Genomic DNA, 20,974 nt, shown 5'->3' on the forward strand with positions numbered 1-20,974 from the left:
TTCACAAACAGTAGGCTCAATCCTCTTAATCTTGTAAAATGACTTCCCAGCATAAAAATGCTTGTTGTGGGGTGGGCTGAGTAAAGAGCGTCTTCCATGAGTTGTTGTTCTTGAACAAGTCTTGTAACTGTCATATATAGATATGACTGAACGTCATTAAAAATCCACAAATTTACAAATTTGAAAGTATCAAAGACACATGACCCTCCTCCCCCTCCACCCCGCCCCAATAAAAGATTGGCTAATCTGTCAGCTTTTAACTTAAAACTGAGCTTGTCAATGTTAAATCTTTGCTAGTTTCAGTTCTTTCTGGAAACAAATACTATATACTGTGAGAAGGTCTTGGCACTCTTGAAGTCAGTGATTTAAGTGTCCTACTGTCCCACAGATGTGAATGGTGTTAACTTTCAACCATGGCTGAAATCACCTTATTACAGCCCAGTTATTCATTCTAGTACAGTCTTTCCCAGTTAAGATCTTAAGTCCAAACCAGTGCTGCAAGTGTACTGAATTTAAGCTATTTTGTTTGCAGACTGGCTAAGGGAAAACAAGTTCAAAACTCTTCCCATAATCTTTTTTTCATTCCTGAATTCCTGCTTAAAATGTGGACAAGGGCAATCAGAAGAGTATTGATGTAGCTTCTGAACCTGCACTGGAAGAGAGCAGTTCACCGCTGGATCTGCAGCAAACTTGTGTATGCTCTGATGCAGCTGGTGCCCATCTGAAATTATTTGCTTTGATATGGCAGATGGCTGAGCCTATTTGCTGCCATTCCAGTAGAAAAAAAGGAGCTATTACAAATCTGGAGTGAATATTGACACATCCACACTGAAGCACCATCTGGAAGCCATATATCTGCTGCCACTGTGTAGTAGTGATTGCCATCCTTATTTCTAGTAGGAACTTCAAGAGAAGCTCAAGAGACTCATTACTCCACTGTGTCCATGTAAATAACTTCAAACCCTCATTTAAGAGACTCTGGTGGAAGGAGTAAATATCCATAAATACTAAGGGCTAGTGTTGAAGGGCTTCGATCTTGTTCTAGATTAAAAGCTTGAATCTAGTTAAAGATTGATTATTGCAACTGAACACATGCAAGTAATTCTACATAAAATACATTTCTGCTAGAGCAAACTACCTACTTTTGGATAAACTCCATAGTCTGGTTTACCTTTATCACAGAAACTATATGAGCACTTTTGTGGCACTAAAAAAATATCCAGGTATAAGAATAAACTGCAAGCCAGCTGATTTGTTTCAGATTGTAATTTTAAGAAGCTTCTTTCCTTTCCTGTCTCATTTAAATTCTTTATAAAGAATGGTCATCTCTCTTAATTAAGTTGTGAGCATGTCTTTTTTTTGTTGTTTTTTTAGCTTGAACCAATTCTGACTCTAATTCTAAATCTCTGAGTTATAAGTAATTGTGTATACACCTTCTTTTTCAGGGAATGTCTTGGTGAAGCCCACGAACCCTGTGACTGCCAGACCTGGAAGGACTGGCTACAGAAAATATCTGAAATGAAACCAGAAGAACGTAAGAGCCATACAGGGCTGACAGGGAGGGCGCGGGTGTTTTGCTCTCGTTTTGATCTTTTGGTTTTAGATAGAATTTTTTTAGTTGCATTAAGTAAAAACTGGTTTCAACATTGGTTAAAAAACAGGGTAAAAGGGGAAGAAAATTATAGTCCTGATAAGGGCTGCTTACACTTTAACTACAGCACTATGGTAGGCTGTTCTTTGTAGAACATTCCTCCCCACAAATACATGTGTGTTTCAGTCAGGGCATGCTAAACTCCTTCCCTTCCTTTTAAAGCTTTGTTTCATTAATTAGTCAATTTATTCCTGCATAGAACTTCATTTACCCTGTCCAATTTTGATTTTTAGCCCAGTCTGCTCCCATGATAGGATAGTTTTCCATGAACATTTTTGTTGCTTTAAAACTAATTCAAGCCAATAGGTGATGATAATGAGTAAGGTTGAGGGTGAACTGCAAGGGAGTTGTAGGAAAGGGCTTAATGATATGTAGTATTTACTTAAAAAAACAAATAAAGGTTGGGTTTAAACAGGACAGATATTTTCTTAGTCAACATTAACAAAAAAATATAAAGATGACAGCAATTTGAATACATACTGACTTGGTTACTGCAGTTCAGAGCCTTTCCATAGTAGGTTATAAACATTTTGGAAAGCATAGAAAATATTACAAAGAGGCAAAATACACCCTACTTTTTCAAACTATACCTGTTTTTTGTATATGTATTTGCACCTTTATATATTGTAATTGTCATGTACACTATATGTAAATTTGTATTAAAATAGATGTGTGGAAATACATTGAAATAATAAGTGTATTAATATTATATAGGTATAAATTAGAAAATGTAACAATAAAATATATGTGAGAAATATGGGAAAACTTCAATATTTTGTTAAGAAATAGGGAAACTTGCATCATTCTTAATCTCACAAAAGATTACACAAGTCCAATTTCAACCTCTATGTTTTTGCATGCTCCACATCCTCCTGTCACCCTCTACAAAGTTGTTGGAGTGAGTGAGGCCTATGAGGACGCTGCCAACTGCCTGTGGTTACTGACCAACTCCAAACCTTGCGCCAACTGCAAGTCTCCAATCCAGAAGAATGAGGGCTGTAACCACATGCAGTGTGCAAAGGTAAGAAGGACCCATCATGGCATTTCTTGAGGAATCATAATTCAGCTTTGTATGTCCTCTATATATTTGAGCATCACAGAGGTCCAAAACCTCTGAAGAGTCATGCCTGGTAGCTAGTGGAACCTGTTGCAAGAATTAGATAATGAGTAAATATTACATGTATTTAGAAAATGTTTAATATTTACTGAAATCTGTTTGGTTGACAAGTGTACATTATAATGACTGAAATTTCATAAACACCTAAGAATAATTACCCATACAGTATGAAGCAGAAATAATTGATGGTTTAATCATCATTAATCGTTTAGAAGAGAAAGGACAGAATTGGCAGATGTAAGATTTTAAGGAAGGCTTAGCTCTAATGAAGGTTTTGCCTTTCTGTATTTTTCTTCCACATTATTTCTCTAACACAGTAACAAAGCAAAAGAGGTTTAGGTGAAGAACTGTAAACAGGAATTAATCAGTAGGAATGAAAAGACAGCAAAGAGTGATTCCAAAGAAAATCTATTGATGACAGCAGCCAGAAAATTAGTCACAAGTTTGCACTGTTCTACCAAAATAGAAGGAATATTTTTACCACGAGTTCAGTATAATTTAAAAATGCTTTTTTTCTCAAGTTAGTTAAAAGCAGCATATTTAGCAAACTGTTTCTTTATGTCAGAAACATCCTATTTAACTACAACTATTACCTCTTTGAGGAACATCATTAAAAATAAGAAAGTAGCAAACACTTGACATAGTTGGCCTGCAATAAAAGGCTAACAGAAAATATGAATATTCTGAAAATATGCAGGTCTCTATTGCTGTGCAGATCCCATTTTCTTTATATTGTCACATATTCTCTCTCTTTCTGTGATACGAATTGAAGATTGGGTCTTTTTTTGGTATCACTGGCAGCAGAGAACATTCTCCTACATTTTGATTTATGCCAAGTTTACTGGTTTGGGGTTTTATGGGCTTTTTTGTCTTAAATGATTTTTAAAAGAGCTCATAAATTCTGTGCTTCTAAAACCCTCTAGAGTGTGTATACTCTGCAGAGAGTAACTCTATAAGGTATGTTTGTTGCAGCTGTTGCCAGTGAGCTCACTTGAACTAAGTGCCTTCAGGCTGGAAAAGACTTTGACCAATGAACACTGATGAATGTAGGTAATTTGCCATTCTAAGGCATTAGCTGACAACCAGAGGTCTCTTTTCTTTTTTTGATGCTAATAGGCAGCTTGAAGTGTCCTTAAAACAGTCATATTCTTTAGTCATGGAGAAATCTGTACAGACAGCATCTGCCTCCCCTCAGCCTGTTGAGGAAGGGTGTTCTAAAGATCATTGCAGGGCTTGCACACAAGGAGTAATGGTCACCTTGCTTGTTGCTTCCTCTGCTAAGTAATAATCTCTGATGGAGCTTCTGTCCATTTTTGCAGGGAGGTCTGCTCAAGCCCACTACATCATGGGCTGTGGCTTCTTCTTAGCATCTAGCATGTACTTTTGTGTAGAGGAGGATACTCTTTACTCATAAAACCCTGGTTTTTGTATTTAAGCAGGCATTTTCTTGCTGTTTTATGAGTGCAGCTTCTAACGAGGCAAGACTTATTCAGTCCTCCTCTCTCACTCCACTATCTATAGTAGTTTTTTAGCCTTATGGTTACTTTGATTTCAGGGAACAGGAGGAGGTTCATGGATAATAAATTGCTGCAAGTTTCATGAAACTTGGTAGCTGTATAATGCAGAGACTTCATTTGTAGTGCCACCAAGAGAGAGGCTGAAATACCTACCCAGCTGTTACCTGCTCAGCAATTACCTGTTCTGCTTGGCTCAGATCATGGCCAGGCAGCAGATGGGATTTGCTGAGGCCAGGTGATGATGATACAAGGCTCAGCCATCATAAAGACACATAAAATGGAGCTCAGGAGTTAATCATAGAATATGCTGAGTTGGAAGGCATGCATCAGGATTAACAAGTGCAACTCCTGGCCCTATGCAGGACACCCCAAGTGTCACCATGTGCCTGAGAGACTTGTCCAAATGCTTCTTGAACTCTATCAGGCTTGGTGCTGTGAACACTTCCCTGGGGGGCCTGTTCCAGGGCCCAAACACCTTCTAAGTGAAGAAACTTTCTCTGCCTTTGAGGGAGTCGACAGCTCCTCCCAATTTAGTGCAAACTCAGTATTCTTTTGAGTCCTGTGTCCAAACGAAATCATCACATAGCGCAGTTTTCCACTGCTGTGCTGGACATTTTGTCCAGAAGGAGACTGTGAGAGTATCAGAAGTTCTGGTGAAATTCAAAAAGGTTACATCACCTGGCTTCCCTTGTTCAGCTGGGTGGGTTACCCTGTCACAGAACAAAATCAGGTTTGACAGGCAGGACCTCCCCTCATAAAGCTGTGCTGGCTGTGACTAATGACTGCATTGTCCTCCAGGGGTTTCTCAGTACCTCCCAGAGTAATTTTTTCCATGATTTTAGCATGCACTGAAGTGAGCCTGACAGGCTGTAGTTTCCAAAGTTGTCTTTCTTGCCTTTCTTGAAAATGATTTTGCGTTTGGGAGGTGTGTAGAAACAGCTGATGTAGTTTTGAATGTCTCATGAGACTGAGATACTGGGAGGAGGGTCTAGGAACACTGTGTGAAATCTTGGGTTTTGAGGAGGCTTTTGGAGATATGAGAGATTTAAAGATAAATATAATGGAATGGTCAGATGGGAAATAATGTGGGAGAGCTGAGATTGTTGCAGTAGAAGCATATATATACATAAATTCATAGGAAGTCGAGCTTTATTAGTTCAGTTGCTTGTGAAATGCCTTGTTTCATATGATCTTTTGAATATTTTATAATTTTTTTCCTCACAATGAATATGAATGGGTTTGAATGGTAGGCAAATGATGCAGTGATACTCACTTAACACTTTTATATACAGTTGCTCTTGTACTTCATTGTCAGCAGTTCTCACCATTTTTTATAAGCCAGCAGCTTTAAAAAATGTTTGAAAACAAGAAGGAACAGCACAATAACAAGAAGAAATATTCTAGTCTTCATTTCCTTTTAGAAGGAAATCAGCACTACTGATTTTTGAGACAAAATTAGCAGAAGTACAATGCAAGAATTAGATTTCATTCCTTCCTGTAATATATCTAAGGGATTGTATCAAGTAACTACAGACAAACACATCTGGTATGGCGTAGGTATTCCTGGAAAGGTTAAACTTATCAAAGAGAGAAGAAATGAAATTTAATTTACAAAATGCCACTAATAATACTCAGGGCTTAATATTAATTAATGTAAATTTTCTATCCTCATCTATAAGACAGATAAACATGATTTACCAAATTGTGAAGTCTTTTTCTTATCTGTCCATAAATAGCTTCCAGTTATTTTGAAATTAACTAGCTGAGAACTCGCTGCTAAATTGAGAATATTTTATCTTCTCTAATGCAGAGAAGCCTGAATAAGTCCCATTACACCTCCTTGTAAGGTTTCACCTATTTTGAAAGCACTTTAGTCAGTCAGTGCAGAAAACGTTCACCTGGAAGTAATCACTCATCAAAGTTTATGTTCAGACTTCCCTCTTGCTTTAGTAGTTGTCATCAATATTTTGTATCAGAAACACCACATGACAAAAACTTGAGTAATCATGTTTTCTTAAGAAATATTAGGAAAAAAATTCATTCTTTCTCATGAATAGTTTCTGTGTTATTTAAAGAAATGGGACTGGTTTTTTAACAATAACAAAAAATTAGGCCTGATCAGCTGTATTTATCATTTCATTTATTTCCTCCACTTAAAACTTAACATGTAGATCCAATGCAGTCTAATGATCCAAGGAACAAAAATGATGAATTCTATGGTTTGATACACAGATCTCCTGAGTAAGTAAAATATGAAGGCTGTTTTTTCTGAGGCTCTTCAAGTATTTGTTTACACTCAGATTGCTTTTATTTCAGTTGTCCATAGAGGAATAATGATACCTAACCGCAAACCTAAGACATTTTAACTTCTTGAGTTTTTTTTGGTTTTTTTTTTTTTTTTTTTTTTTCCCCTTTAATCTGTTTCTTTTTTCTGAAGTGCAAATATGACTTCTGCTGGATATGCTTAGAAGAATGGAAGAAGCACAGCTCTTCTACTGGCGGCTACTACAGATGCACTCGCTATGAAGTTATTCAGCATGTAGAGGAGCAGTCCAAGGAGATGACAGTAGAGGTAACAAATGAATGTGTGGATTTTAAAAATAGCACCAAGGTTGCAATTCTCCATTCAGGATAAGTTTAATCAGAATTCTTTCAAACCACAGTTCAAAATGGGAAAGTACAACCTTAAATATATCAAAGAGACAGAAAGAAAGCACTACTTGTTTGTGGATGCATAAGATTTCTGCTTTTGACTTTGTTAACAACCACTGGTGACTTTACTCAAGTCATTTTACTTCTTTGTGACATGGTTTCCTTCTGTGAAATGAGCATGCTGGTCCTGTAATTAACTGCTGTGCACTGCAGAAGATGCGCCTTAATTTTGGCTTCTGGAAGGTTGCTTTAAATAGCAGGCACTGATCAATTCTATGGCTGCAGTATTTGTAGTCTTGTGAACTTCAAAACTTAATTTTGTTTTTTGACTTACCAGGCACTTAGCACTGTGGACAATACTTTATATATATTTGAATAGAAACAGTTCATTATTTAATTATATCTAATGGTGATTGTTGTATGAAGTGATAATATTTATTTTGGTTTCTTTTGTTTCTTCATTATTTTCTAGGCTGAAAAGAAGCATAGAAGATTTCAAGAGCTTGATAGGTTTATGCACTATTATACAAGATTTAAGAACCATGAACTTAGCTACCAGGTGTGGGTCGAGCCATTTTTATTGATGTTTGCTTCTGTTTTATTAGTCAGAGAAGAATTATATTACTGTATTTTATTTATTTTCTTTTTCTAGTTAGAACAGCGCCTTCTAAAAACTGCCAAAGAAAAGATGGAGCAGTTGAGTAGAGCTCTAAGTGGAAGTAAGTATTTGCTGTGATCTGTGCCTTTTGATTTGAAATCACATCAACACTGTTATGGCTAAACTGTTCTTTTTTGAATTGTGCTCACATCAAGTCTGCTGTGTGATGTCATCCCTCCAGTACTAGAATTTATAAACACTGGATGAAAGTTAAATGCATAGTAAATCTTGCCTATTCCAAAGCCTCAAGGAGGAAGTAGCATTAGAGTAAGGTAAAAGTTAATGTTCTGTGCTTATTTCTTTTAGTAAGAACACTCCGCAGTCATTGAGAACTTGCTGCTCTTTACTTGCAAAATATTTAACTGATATGCACAAAAGTAATGCTGACATCAGCAGGAAAATACTTTCCCAATGCTTGTTTCATATTACAGCTGAGGGAGGCTGTCCTGATACCACATTCATTGAAGATGCAGTGCAAGAGCTTCTAAAAACTCGCCGCATTCTTAAGTGTTCTTATCCATATGGATTCTTTTTGGAGCCTAAAAGCACAAAGAAAGAAATATTTGAACTTATGCAGGTAATACCTAGATATATTTTACTTTCCTAATGGCACTTTTTAAAATATATTAGTTATCAGTGACTGTTTGACATTTTTGTAGTCTAAAACTGACATACCTGTTTTATATTTGTAACCAAGTTTGAAGAAGTAGCATTTTTTAATATCACTTTGCAAAGGAAAAGGATATGGACAGATCGCAGGGGAAAGTAAGAAAATTTCCTGTTAATCTGCTTTCTCAGGGTAACATTTTAGCTTCACTCTTCATCTCCTTCTCTAGCTTCTCTTTTCTTTCTTTCTCTTCTGATGTGCTTGACATCTGGGAGGAGGCAAAACTGGGGGAATACCTGGGACTACTGCCTCCTTTCCTGTCCCTTGAAGATGTTCATTATTTCAGAGTGCAGGGAAATCCTGCTTCAAGCTGGAGGACAGAATGTAGGTCAGTAAAAGAGTAGGCTATGGGGCAGATATTTTGGGGTATGTCGGTATTTCATAAGGTATTTTCAGGAAAATGGGTATCATTCTGCTCAGTCTTTATGGAGAAGAGCTCTTCCTGATTTGCATTTCCCTTTAAAACTGGTTTTTTCTGTATTATTAACTCTTGCAGACAGACCTGGAAATGGTCACTGAAGACCTTGCACAGAAAGTGAACAGGCCTTACCTTCGGACCCCTCGCCATAAAATCATCCGAGCAGCTTGTCTTGTGCAGCAGAAGCGACAGGAGTTCCTGGCCTCTGTGGCCCGTGGGGTTGCTCCTGCAGACTCTCCAGAAGCACCCAGGCGCAGGTAATCCACCCAAAACACTGCACCAGTCAGAAGAAGTTCTTCTGATAGCTGCCAAATTGGGTGAATCCCACTGCTGTTCTCTGACTGTGAGGTAGATGCTAAATGTAGTGGTTGTAAATATCTGTACTAGTGATATTTTCTTGGACATTTCATCCTTGTGGAATTACAGCCTTTGGGGAAAAATGTATTTTTCTTTTTGAGGATCAATTCCCTGTGTGTTGCAACCTAAATTGTTTCCTCATTTGTGATATATTAATGATTAGATGTCATGGCTTCCATTTCACTTTTTTCCATCAAGATTGTCACTAAATCCCCACTACACTTGAAAAATCTCTAAAGTATTTGATAAACATATCAGGCAGCTCTGGAATAGTCAACAATTTAACTGTAGGGTTTTCAAAATAAATTTTGAGTTAAGAATTAAAGGAGAAGACTTGTTAAGTTTGGAGAGCTACAATTGCACTAGTTTTCAGATTTCAATATGTTTTGAAGCTCTGGAGGTTGTTCATATTTGTTCTACCTCTAAATTTGATGGTATTATATCTTTCCATTTTACAGCTTTGCTGGTGGAACATGGGACTGGGAGTATTTAGGATTTGCATCCCCAGAGGTAAACTATTTCTTTTTGATTTTTTGACTTAGTTCTGCATATGCTAGAAATACAGGTATGATCACAATCTGCATGAAGAGCTTCCTTATTTTGAGTCAAAGCATTTCAAGTTGATTAAGCTTTCCATTTCATTTATTTCACAATAGAAGGAAATATATTTGTAGCTAATTGTGCAGTGACTCTAAACAATGACTCTAACATGGATGAGTACTCTGAGGTGGCATTAGACAAGCTATTTTGCATTCGTTTACCAAGTACATAACCAGTTTTAAAATTGAATATAAACCGTTGTCTGTGTACTGGAGAACCTTAAAGTAATAAATGTATGAAATTGTGTAAATTACTTTCGGATGTAATGTCAGTTCAGAATTTGACAAAAAGTCTACGAAATTTCCATCCTCTGCCACAGTCCCAACAAAAACATAGAGGCATACTCCGAAATATTGTTAAATATTTCAAATATTTATTTTTATTGTTATGTATTGAAGTAGGATGGAAATTGAATACTCAAATGACATTAATTTTTGCTACTTTACCAAGAATGAAAATCATTACTTTTTAAATAGATATTTTATGATCTGTAAATGGGAAAGAGTTAGGTACCTTTTGAGACTGCTCTGAAAAATGAGAAGCTTCCTCTAAGGCCTTTCTTTATCATCTTAATTTTTAGTTAATGTTTTGAGAACATTAGATTAAAGCATTCAGTCAGGAAGGAAACTTCATTTCAACATTTCCTTGTTTTCTATCTAGCTAGTCATTTTTAAACATCCTAGAAAACTCCATGTACTTTTTTCCATATATTTCCTTTGCTATTGTTGGTGAGCATCACGCTGGTGAGAACATGGCTGGCTTCTCTGCAAAAAATCAGCTGCTTCTCCTGTCCAGTTCCTTTAGTTCTTTAGAAATAATCCCACATCTGACATCAAACTCATTGTGATGTTATTGTACCATCAGTGGAACTGTTTATGAGAAGAAGCTGGTAGGAAATGTGTTGAAAAGCTGTTTAGCAGGAGGTGCAATTGCAGCTGTGCTTAGATGATTTGCTTATGAGTTGTTATGATTTGCCTAAATGTGGCATTGTGTGATGCAAGTTGGTTTCTTTGCTATGTAGCTATCACAAATACTTGCAACCACCTATGCTAAAGGAATTTTATAGAATTAATAATGGTCATCTTTGTTTATTTTAGTGAATTTCACTGCAAAGTATTTTACCTAGAGCTGTACTTTTTCTTACAAGTAGTAGAATGACTGTGTAAAGCAGATTATTATAGGAAAAAGTCTTACTGGTTTTAGCAAAAAATGCTGGTTGTAGAACACTGTGTGAAACCAAGATGTCCCTAGCCAACAAAATTAAAACTTCTTTTGCTCACATGTAGAAAATTGTTCTACATAATAAGAAATAAGGTTTCATAAGTAGTAATTAAGATCTCTTTCTAAAGGTTAATAAGCAACCAAAAATTACATGGCTGTTGGTAAAACCTATTATTTTATTGCAAACAAATGAGCACTAAGATCTGGTATGATGAAGAAATCTTAGTGTTCAGTGATCACTTCCATGATTCCTTTTCTGATTCAGAGTGATATAATTTTTTTAATTAAATCAGTTATATTGTTATATATATTTAATGAAATCAGTTATATTGTTTGATTGTCTGTTGTTTGAGGCACTGCCTTGCATTTAGAAAATCCCTAAGATCCCTAAAAGTTGGAAGAACATTTTAGAGAAGAATCACTTCATGTTTGCCTTGTTTCTTTATAGTGTTCCATAGACTAACAAGCATACTACCAATTGCTGTTGAAGGCAGAATATTGGGCTAAATGGACCTTTTGTCTGGTTCAATAAAGCTACTTTTTTATGTTCTTACAATTTCCAAGGATGAAAATCTGCTCACACACATGATTTTGTGACTATTCCTTTTGTCTTGTATATGTCATTTATGAGGAAGTCTCATAATTAGTCTGAGAAAGTTCATGGAAAAAAATACTCTCATAATACCGTCTACATTAATAAGGTAATTTTGTAAGAGAAATAACACTTCAGGATTTAGGTTTTAGGTACTTTAGATGTTGATGAGGAAGAGTTAATAGGAAAGGAAATCTAATGGTAATGTTATCTTTCTCAAATCATTTGGCCAGATGAATCTTTTGGATTACAGATTTCCCAACTTTGAGCTCACAGAAATAAAAAACAATATTCTTTTTTGAAGAGGAGAGCAAGTACCTGTGTGCATAGTTTTATTGCCTTGTGTGTATGAATAACTGAAATTACACAAGGTGCTACCTATACAGGTTCAGTGTCAGTCACCAGAAAAGATACCTAGAAACTTCTCTCCTAGCATAAAACTAGTTCTTTCATAATAGGAAAGATATGCAACTTGATCTCAGTATTAAGATGATTAACCCTTGAGATGTTAGCTTGATGTGGTTAAGAGTCTTTTTCATAAATGCAATATAAACTGTCTAAGCACACACAACATGAGAAAATACAGCCTGCAGGAGTTCAAACCTATATGGTATGGCTTGTTAGCCATGCTCGTTAGCAGCTTGAGTTAAGCAAAAGTAGAGATTTGTAATTCATGGAATAAAAATCCATCATAGACTGTCCAGTAAAAGAGTGTCAGATGTAGCTTAAGAAGTTCTGGAGCCATAGTGTTCTAGAGGCTGGGAAAAATATGTCAAGTCCCAGTGTATGTCACCCAGCTTTCTGTAGTGTTTAAAGGTTATTTTCTACTGCCAATTGCTGGCAGTAGAGATTCTGAGATAATCTATTGGTCTAGTTCACATCAATTGTTTCTGTGTTCTAAAATCAGTGGGTATGCCATTTATTAAAAAGTGTGTCAATGTGTGCATATATAAAGTTTGGCATCAAAGATTTTAAACAAGAAATGTGTTCTTGGAATTGGTAAAAAAGGAGATTGCAAGTATTAAAAAGTTGGTAGTACATCTAGGGTTTTTTGTTGGTGTTTTGGTTTGGTTTTGTTTTGTTTGTTTGTTTTTTCCAATTCATTGTTTTATAGATTTAGGATTACCTTGGATTTATTTGTTATTTATGTTAAGAGTCGCATGATACAACTTGCAATTCATTTTTCTGAAAGTGGGTGATTTTATAAAAAGCATATAAAATCACACATTTTTTAAATAAAAATGTGGTGCTTGTTACTCAGAAAAAAATAGTACTGCATGCTGCCCTGTGTTTTGTAACCTTTGGTTTATGCAGGAATATGCTGAATTTCAGTATCGGAGGAGGCACAGACAGCGTCGACGTGGAGACATGCACAGTCTGCTGAGTAATACTCCTGACCCTGATGACCCCAGTGAGAGTACATTAGGTACGGACCTCTCTGGGGCTGTTTGTTTTCTCTTCCCACTTCAGAAATCGCTAGTAGTGACCACAGTGTTTGTTCTTCTGTGGCTACTCTTTAAAGAAGTTTCAGATACATTGCTGTATTTTCCAGGATACAACGTTAAGGCTTGTCTCTGCAGTTTTTTTATGTGTTCTTAGAAGTGTTGTTGACTTCACTGTGGCTGCTGCTGTTCTAAAAGAGAAATGCATTGATCTTCCCACTAACAACTCCTCAGCTGTCCAACACAGGTTTGCTTTTCTGAAGAAATTTTGGAGGTCACTCGTACATACACCAAGTCGTCCACATCAATGAAGAGCCAGTTGTGCATAGGCTGTAGAGGCTAAAGGCCTGTGGAAGAGTACCTCAAGGCTGTATTCCAAAACTCTGCTCAGGAGCTGTATTGGCAAAAGGCAGCCAGGAAAGAAGTTGGCCTGAGCTGTGACTTCCAGAGTGCTGCTCTTTGGAGGGTTGGTAGTGCAGTCTCTTAAGGTCTCTCTGTGACTTGGCTGTCTGCTTGCGTTCTGGCACAACTGTGCCAGCCCAAAGGCACAGAAATAGCTGAATCCAAATCATAGTGTGACTCTGTTTCTTGCAGAGCTGCCAATCTGTGTGCTCAGTCTCAGCCATGCTGCACAAACTCTCATTACTGTGTCTCAGGAACTTAACACATAGCTTTTTCTTCAAAACCAAATTGAGAGATCCGTTATTGAGGAGAAAGGATCACTTGCACCCTTTATTTTAGAAAAAGTAATCAAAATTTTGGTGAACTTCAGTTCTTCCCTATAACAAATAAAATGCACAACTTGGATGTTAGTTGAAGAACTAGATTTTGACTGAATGCTTGGATATACTAGTGATGACCAAATGCACACTGTTAAAGCATGCAAGAGAATATTATTTTATTTCAGTCTGTCACATTTTCAGTTTTGGAGTGGAAAATTCCATTTTCCAAAGTCAAAAGAGTTATTTTTATTACAGAGCAGTTTTTTCTGGAAACAGCATCTTACTTCTATTTTTTGTTGGATTTAAGAAAACAGCAATGTCAGTAATTGCTGAAGTATTCACTAACAACTCTACTCTTAATTGTGCTGCAATGTTACAGTAAAAATTATTATAATGTTAAATTACAGCTAAGAGAAATGGGCAAACATGATTTGTAATCACCTGTAAATGCATCCTGTATTTGTGTCCACGTGCAGTAATTTTCAGGGCTTTCCATAAATCATGTATGTGCCTCAGAAGCACTTTGCCCCTTTCTGCCCATGCTCCCAATGGCATAGCCCATGCTTTCACAGAGAAGGGTACTGAGGGCAGAAAGGACAAATGAGCCAGGCAGTCACTCCTAAAACAGTGAGATTGGTGTTTGACCACTGTGTAAGAGCTGTTGTGGAAGGAGGGGTTTGGAGTCTTTCATTCAGAGTGAATAAAGGAGTAAAATTACACAACTAGAATCCAAAAGGAAGAAATAGATTGTGTCAGTAAATCACAGCAAAGGAGGCTTCCTTTCTGGTTCTTCAACCACTTTTGTTTTGATTGCCCAAACAGACACTCAGGAAGGTGGCAGCAGTAGAAGACATGGCACCTCCATGGTGAGTTCAGCTTCTATGGGTATTCTGCACAGCTCTTCGCTTCATGACTATACCCCTGTCAGTCGCTCTGAAAACCAGGATTCTCTTCAGGTATCTCCCCTAATCTCTTTTCCATTCTCTCTGCTTTGCTTACTCTCCTCTGCTCTGCCTTTCTGTGTCATTTTGTCTCTGCAAATTTTCTTAATTCTTCAAGGAGAAAGGGAGAATCTAGGACAACAAATTACACATTCACAATCATAGGAATTGCTAAACAATTACTGGCATAACAGTAGGTACCTTTTACATCATGTTGTCAGTTCTGTTGGTAAAAATTGATTCTCATAAAAAACATGTAGGAATAATGAATTGATTTCAGATTTGAGTCAAAATTACTTCTCACCCCAAATATGGAACAAGATGCAAGTTTCATTCTGAGAGCAACCTTATGTATTTCCACAGGCTCTGAGTTCGCTGGATGAAGATGACCCAAACATCCTGCTAGCTATTCAGCTGTCATTACAAGAATCTGGCTTGGCCATAGATGAAGAAACTAGAGACTTCCTAAATAATGAGGCATCTTTAGGAGCAATAGGTACCTCTTTGCCTACAAGACTGGACTCTGCTCCCATAAGTATAGACAACCCAAGGGGTGCTTTGAGCAGCTCTGAGCTGCTAGAACTTGGTGACAGTCTGATGAGACTGGGTGCAGGCAACGATCCCTTCTCAGCCGATCGTCTTCATTCCCACCCCTGCAGTGAGACAAGAAGTGGATTATACTCAACATCCAGCGATGCTGATTCCAGCAGTCAAGATCCCAATACCAATGAAAATCTGCTTGGAAATATTATGGCCTGGTTTCATGACATGAACCCACAGAGTATTGCTCTGATCCCCTCAACAAATACAGAAACAGATGAGGAGTCACAGCAACCCAGTACTGAAGACGGGTCAGCAGGGCAACCAAATCTTAAAGACACAGGGCTGGGGCCTCAGGAAGAGCATGCACTGTTTGAGGATGCACTCAAAAATGAAGGCAGAGGAACCCAAATAGAGGAAAGCACATCTGAAGAAAACATTATCCCAAGTGAAACAGTATCACAAATTGGTGATAATAACAGGGAGGTAACAAGCACCCTAGATGCTTCAGGAGATAGTTCAAGTCAGACTCCTCAAACCTCGAGTGAATGGACTGAACATGTGCATCTGGTATGAATAAATATAAATCCGGAGTAAAAGAATGGCGGTGACAGATGGTACAGTATGTGGAGTAAGCATTATGGAGGCTTTGATCCACGCAATTGCAGCTCAGTTGTAACCACTGACATAACAACGGATATTTAGGAGTTCTCTTGAATTGTAGTTCTTCATAATAATGTGAACCTTTCAAGGAATATCCTTTGCATTTAACTAGGTAGTATTTGCCTTTTTGCTCTCAAGAGAAAGGAATAAGTAGGTTGTATTCCACATTCCTAATACAATGCAGCATCTGTTTAGCCTTAGGTTGATGATCCTTAACTTGAAAGTATGGATTAAAGGCTTACACTGATTATTTTGGTCGGTTTTCCTAAGAAATAGTTTATTCCATTTTTTAGAACTCTTAATTTCACCAGAATAACATCTAGTAGTTCATCTGCATTTTGGTTTTGTTTTCCATAACTTTTCCTTACTCATTTTTCATTTTTGTTAGCAGTGTGAACGGAGGTATTTAATGCTTCTCTGTAGTACTGCTCCAGGAACAAGTTTTAAGGGATATTCTTTCCCTTTAAAATCAAAGATTTTTTCATGTCTATTTACAGTCCAAATGTGCCAAACTGTGAAAAGTTAACTGGCAGTAGCCTAATGAAACAGTGCAGTGTTACTCTATCCAACTAATCCCACAATTCTTAGCAGTGAAAGAAACCACTGGGTAGCATTGCTTCTCTAAATTTAACTGGCATATGTTGCCATGGTGACTGCATTTAATTAAATGTAGCCTGTATCTTAAGTTAATAAAACCTAATGCTGCTGTTAAACAGTTATTTTAAATATTAAAATACAGTGAGTTAGCAACAGCTATGCTGTATTTTAAGAGACACTTTAATGGAAGTGCAATCATAGTCCTTTTTTTTTTTTTTTTTTTTTCATAATTCTACAAAGCATTTTATGCACTAAGAGTGCAATTACTTTTAATGATAACATTTTATAAAAAATATAGGAACACAGAATTTTCATATATTAGCCAGTCCCACAATTAAAAGTTCAGATAACATCCTGCTCAACATGTTATGGTGCCTTTGCCTAACCCAACTGGATAGTTGCCACAGTTAAACAAGTAATTCAAATTCAGTGTTTGTTCTGGAGTAACTATGCTATTAATTGCAAAGACCTCCATAAAACCACCCATGGCCTTGCCTTTACAGTAAATAACTAAACGTTCAGTCAGTGTTTTTGCATATACAAAACACTACTAGGTATTTGTTCAATTGCACAATATTCATTTGCTGTGTGATTACTGTTTAGTGTAAGAAAAAAAATTAAAATTAAAAAAACAAAAAAAACAAAAAAAAACCCCAAAAAAACCTTTTCCTAGTTGTTGTACCGTGAAAAACAAAAATACTGGTTTTAGATTTGCTTAAAAGCATCAATCTACAGTTAGTGAGATACAATGGTACAGTATGTAATTACAACTAGAATAAGTTGTTCAAATGGCTGTTTTAATTACATATAATCAAAACTTTACATAACATGAGCAAATTGCCTACACTCCATTTTAAGTTTTGCTTAACTGTTACCAGAGATTTGTTGATATGATATAAAAGTTTACTACTACTGAGTGTGTATAGGCAAGTGTCATGATAGCAAAGTTTATGTATTGATTACTGTGAGTTCAAGTGAGTGTTTTGGTAACTAATTCATGCAAATCCAGCTTTGGAACCTTGCAGTTACAAGGTTCATATTAGTAAAAATTAAATAAGACTATTTTACCCTTATCCCATAAAAACCTTGTTCATTTTCAAGCATCTTTAGAAAAAATGAATTAGAGTAGTCTAAATAATTTTCCAACTTTTCCTCTAGCCACCCTACTCCTGACATAATATTGAGCCTTTGAAAAATACCTATAGGTATAAAGTCCTTCAGCTGAAATGGTCCTTCATGAACTGTCATCATGAATTGGTCTGAAAGTTGTTTAACTCACATAGCTTCCTTGAATGGTAATTTCTGAATAGAAAGATTCTCACAAAAAGATTGTGTATTGCATTGAGATGTCTTGCAAAGTTGCAGTAAGATATGTAAGAGTGCTCTCTGTGAAGATAGTGAAGTTTGTGGGTTCTGGTTTTATGTAATTTGGTTAGGTTGTGCAGTATATCCATTGTTTCCGTGTTACTCTTATGAGCATGAAATTAGACTATTAAATTTGTATTTTCTTGGTACTTATTTTAACACCATAGTCATTGACTTTACAATTCAAAAATAAAAGTTTGGCAAGACTATTTTGTAAACCTGTTAATTTTATAATGTAAAAAAATTACTCTAACCTTGAATTGTTATTTGCACTTTCATAGTCTATACTTGATACATTCCCACTTTATATACAAGTAGGATACTACAACCATGTAGATGTTTGGCCAAATGAATGCTGTTAATAATATGTAAAATTCTTTGATTAAACATTTATTACTTAAACTAATTCCGTTCTGTCTTATTACATCTTAGACTTACTGTAGCAGATCCTTGAGACTGCTGATAGATATTTTTAGGGTGTGTTCAGTACTGGGCAGATTAGTTGGAAACCATGTAGTAAGCTGAATGTTTTGATTTGTAAATATAAGGTACCATCATTAAGCTTTGAAAAAAACGTAGAACAGAATTTGTCTTACTTGCTACAGCCATATTGTGCACTTGTTCTTTGTGGAGTAATGCCTTGTCACTACAAATAGTGGTGCTAAAGAGAGGGGACTAATTTTTGTGAAAGATTCTGTTAATTACTATTATGTAAGTGCCACTTAATATCCACTCTCCATTGTTAGCAGGAAATTCCAGAGTGTCTCTGTTACATTAATAACACTCAAGTGTTTTGTTCATTGTTACAGTAATGTCATCAACTTCCTCCACCAAGCATGCCAAGATCATGGAATCACAGACTGGTTTGGGTTGGAAAGGACCTTAAAGGCCCTGTTGTTCCAATCCCCACTCTGTGCACAGGGACACCTTTCACTAAACCAAGCTGCTCAGAGCTCCATCCAACCTGGCCTTGAACACTTCCAGTGATGGAGCATTCCCAGCTTCTCTGGGCAGACAGTTCCAGTGCCTCAGCACGCTCACAGAAGGCATCCCACTGTAATACTCAGGGAGGCTGGTGAGAATGGAAGCCAAAACATGGACACAATGATAGCCAGTTTCTTTACAAGCAGTTGTCTGGCTCAAGATACAGCTTTAACATGCCTTGAAAGAACCAAGTACTTGTGGTCATTTTATGTCATTGTGCCATTGCTTTACCTACCCATGTCCCTCATGAGGGCCAAAAAACAAAGACCTCACAAAATCTGGGGTGAATTCTTGGCTTTACTACAAGTTTAAATGAGTAATTAAGACCCAGAAGTTGCAAAGACAGAGTATGTTACTTATGCAAGTAATAACTGTGCAACACATCTCAGGAATAGCATCAGTTGTGGCTCTGGGAATTAAGGGAATGCAAGCTGCTTTTCTCACAAGAGAGCTGTTGAGTACAGAACCTAGAGCAGAACCATGTGGAAATGCAGAGTGCACCAGTCCATCAGATTTATACCCAATTTCATGCATTTACAACACAAGTATTTCTGGAGAAGCACTCCGTGTGCATCCTCTGCAGCTGACTGTGGAACAGTGACATACACATAACAAGAATAAAGGATTCTTCAGCTGTGAGCCAGCTGCCTATAGGATAGCAGTAAGAAGGTAGGAGGAAGCAATGCAATTAAATCCACTGCAGAACTATTCAACTCCTGAAACAGGAAATGAGCAGTGTGTGCAGATGTGCATCACTTCCAGTAAAAACCACTCTCACCAAGAGCTCCCAAGAAGAAACAGTTCTGGACTGACAGCCAGTGTGTCCCTGACACAGTCCCCCTCCACAGGTGGAGCCAACATTTTATTTCCTCTGCTTCTTTGTGGAGTCTACATTGGAAGTTTCACAGAGCAGGGATGACTCCAAAGGGCAGCCCTTTTTCTACTGCAGTAAAAATAAACTGAAAATACACATTAATTGGAAGAAAATATTTACTCTGCAACTTTAGCTGAGCTAACACAGTACAAAAGGCCTCAGCTGCATCAGACGCTTCCAGTCAGGCCGCAGACTGAGTCAACCCACTCCAGCTCCAAAGAGAGGCTAGTTCTGTTGAGGAGAATCAGGAAACTGAAGTGGATGCTCAAAACCTGGGACACTGTAAGGCTTGGGATCCTCTGGAGAGGGAGGTACTTTAAGAAGTCCTGAGCCCCACCTCTTCCTTCTACCTATAACTACCAGGTATTCAGCAACTCTCAGAACATTTCAACTGTTGCCTAAGATAAAGACATGCTGGGTAAAATTTCTGACAAAACATCCTAACCGCTGATCTTTGTGTCACCTGCCAGGTGAGGTAGGGAGGATCAGACAGCACTGACAGCAGTCCCTGCCTCTGGTCTTGCACAAGGCCAACAGAATAATCATACCAAGAACACTGTAATCTCAAGGTAGTGTTTTACTGTGGTTCCATTGAAAAGACAGAACCACTCTTGTCAAGAAATACTGATCTAAAACTTTTTGACAAGGTAAAAATAGTTGTCTACACCATTTTTTAATTATCTTAAACTGTCACCTCAGATTATGTTTCTTAAAGCTTGAGCTTTATTGATTTGGGTATTTTTTAATCAAGTTATTATTTAAAAGCAGAAAGAATAATCACAGTGGGCAAGTTATCAACAATATACTAAAAAAAGTAGCATATTTAATTAAGAGTATGTATGTAAACCACACACATTCTACATTTGTGACAGAAAAGACCCTGAACATAGTTTCAGAAAGACCAAGGGGTTAAGAAGCCAGGAGTTGGGAAAATGGTAGAATTGGAGTTGAAAAAACAACTATTGCATTTTTTATTTGCTATCCATTAACAATAATCTTATAAAAATCCACTAAATAAAAACCTTAGCAGAGTATCAGATCCTTATCTGGACAGGAATGGACATTGTCACTCATTTCTAGCCTGTTTCTACACAGACCAGTGAAGCTATGCCAACAGGATGGCAGTGAGAGAGGCCCAGCAGTGGAGGACTGCTGAGGTGAGTGGCTGGGAACAAAAAAGCAGGCAGAAGCTGCAAAAAAAAAGTGGTAGGAAGAGCTTAAGGGCTCTGAGAGATCACTGATCTGCAAAATACAACTATAGAGAGATGCATTAAAGAAACTGAAAACAAAATAACAGCACCCGTTAAGTATAAACAGCTTGAAAAGAGATGGGGGCAAATCAGGATTTAAATCAAAATTGAGGAATAAATTTGGCACCTGAGACAAGAAAGTCAAA

The 20,974-nt window shown here is 37.1% G+C and overlaps 1 protein-coding gene across 3 annotated transcripts in view; it reads left to right on the forward strand.

Annotated features, from left to right (window-relative positions):
- ANKIB1 (ankyrin repeat and IBR domain containing 1) overlaps nucleotides 1-18,126 on the forward strand; it is an 88,895-nt gene extending 70,769 nt beyond the window's left edge. Inside the window, exons 10-20 of one of the 3 annotated variants that reach the window (XM_066317208.1) lie at nucleotides 1,446-1,534; nucleotides 2,542-2,672; nucleotides 6,723-6,857; nucleotides 7,410-7,496; nucleotides 7,590-7,656; nucleotides 8,027-8,172; nucleotides 8,759-8,937; nucleotides 9,496-9,547; nucleotides 12,765-12,876; nucleotides 14,437-14,570; nucleotides 14,919-18,126. In XM_066317208.1, coding sequence (XP_066173305.1) covers nucleotides 1,446-1,534; nucleotides 2,542-2,672; nucleotides 6,723-6,857; nucleotides 7,410-7,496; nucleotides 7,590-7,656; nucleotides 8,027-8,172; nucleotides 8,759-8,937; nucleotides 9,496-9,547; nucleotides 12,765-12,876; nucleotides 14,437-14,570; nucleotides 14,919-15,671 — 1,885 coding nt within the window. In that variant the 3' untranslated portion in view covers nucleotides 15,672-18,126. The remainder of the gene's footprint in view (nucleotides 1-1,445; nucleotides 1,535-2,541; nucleotides 2,673-6,722; nucleotides 6,858-7,409; nucleotides 7,497-7,589; nucleotides 7,657-8,026; nucleotides 8,173-8,758; nucleotides 8,938-9,495; nucleotides 9,548-12,764; nucleotides 12,877-14,436; nucleotides 14,571-14,918) is intronic. The other 2 variants (XM_066317227.1, XM_066317218.1) reach the window with 2 other exon arrangements.
- The last annotated feature ends 2,848 nt before the right edge of the window (nucleotides 18,127-20,974 follow it).

The sequence above is a fragment of the Sylvia atricapilla genome, chromosome 1, assembly GCF_009819655.1.
Source record: "Sylvia atricapilla isolate bSylAtr1 chromosome 1, bSylAtr1.pri, whole genome shotgun sequence".
Taxonomy (NCBI): Eukaryota; Metazoa; Chordata; class Aves; order Passeriformes; family Sylviidae; genus Sylvia; species Sylvia atricapilla.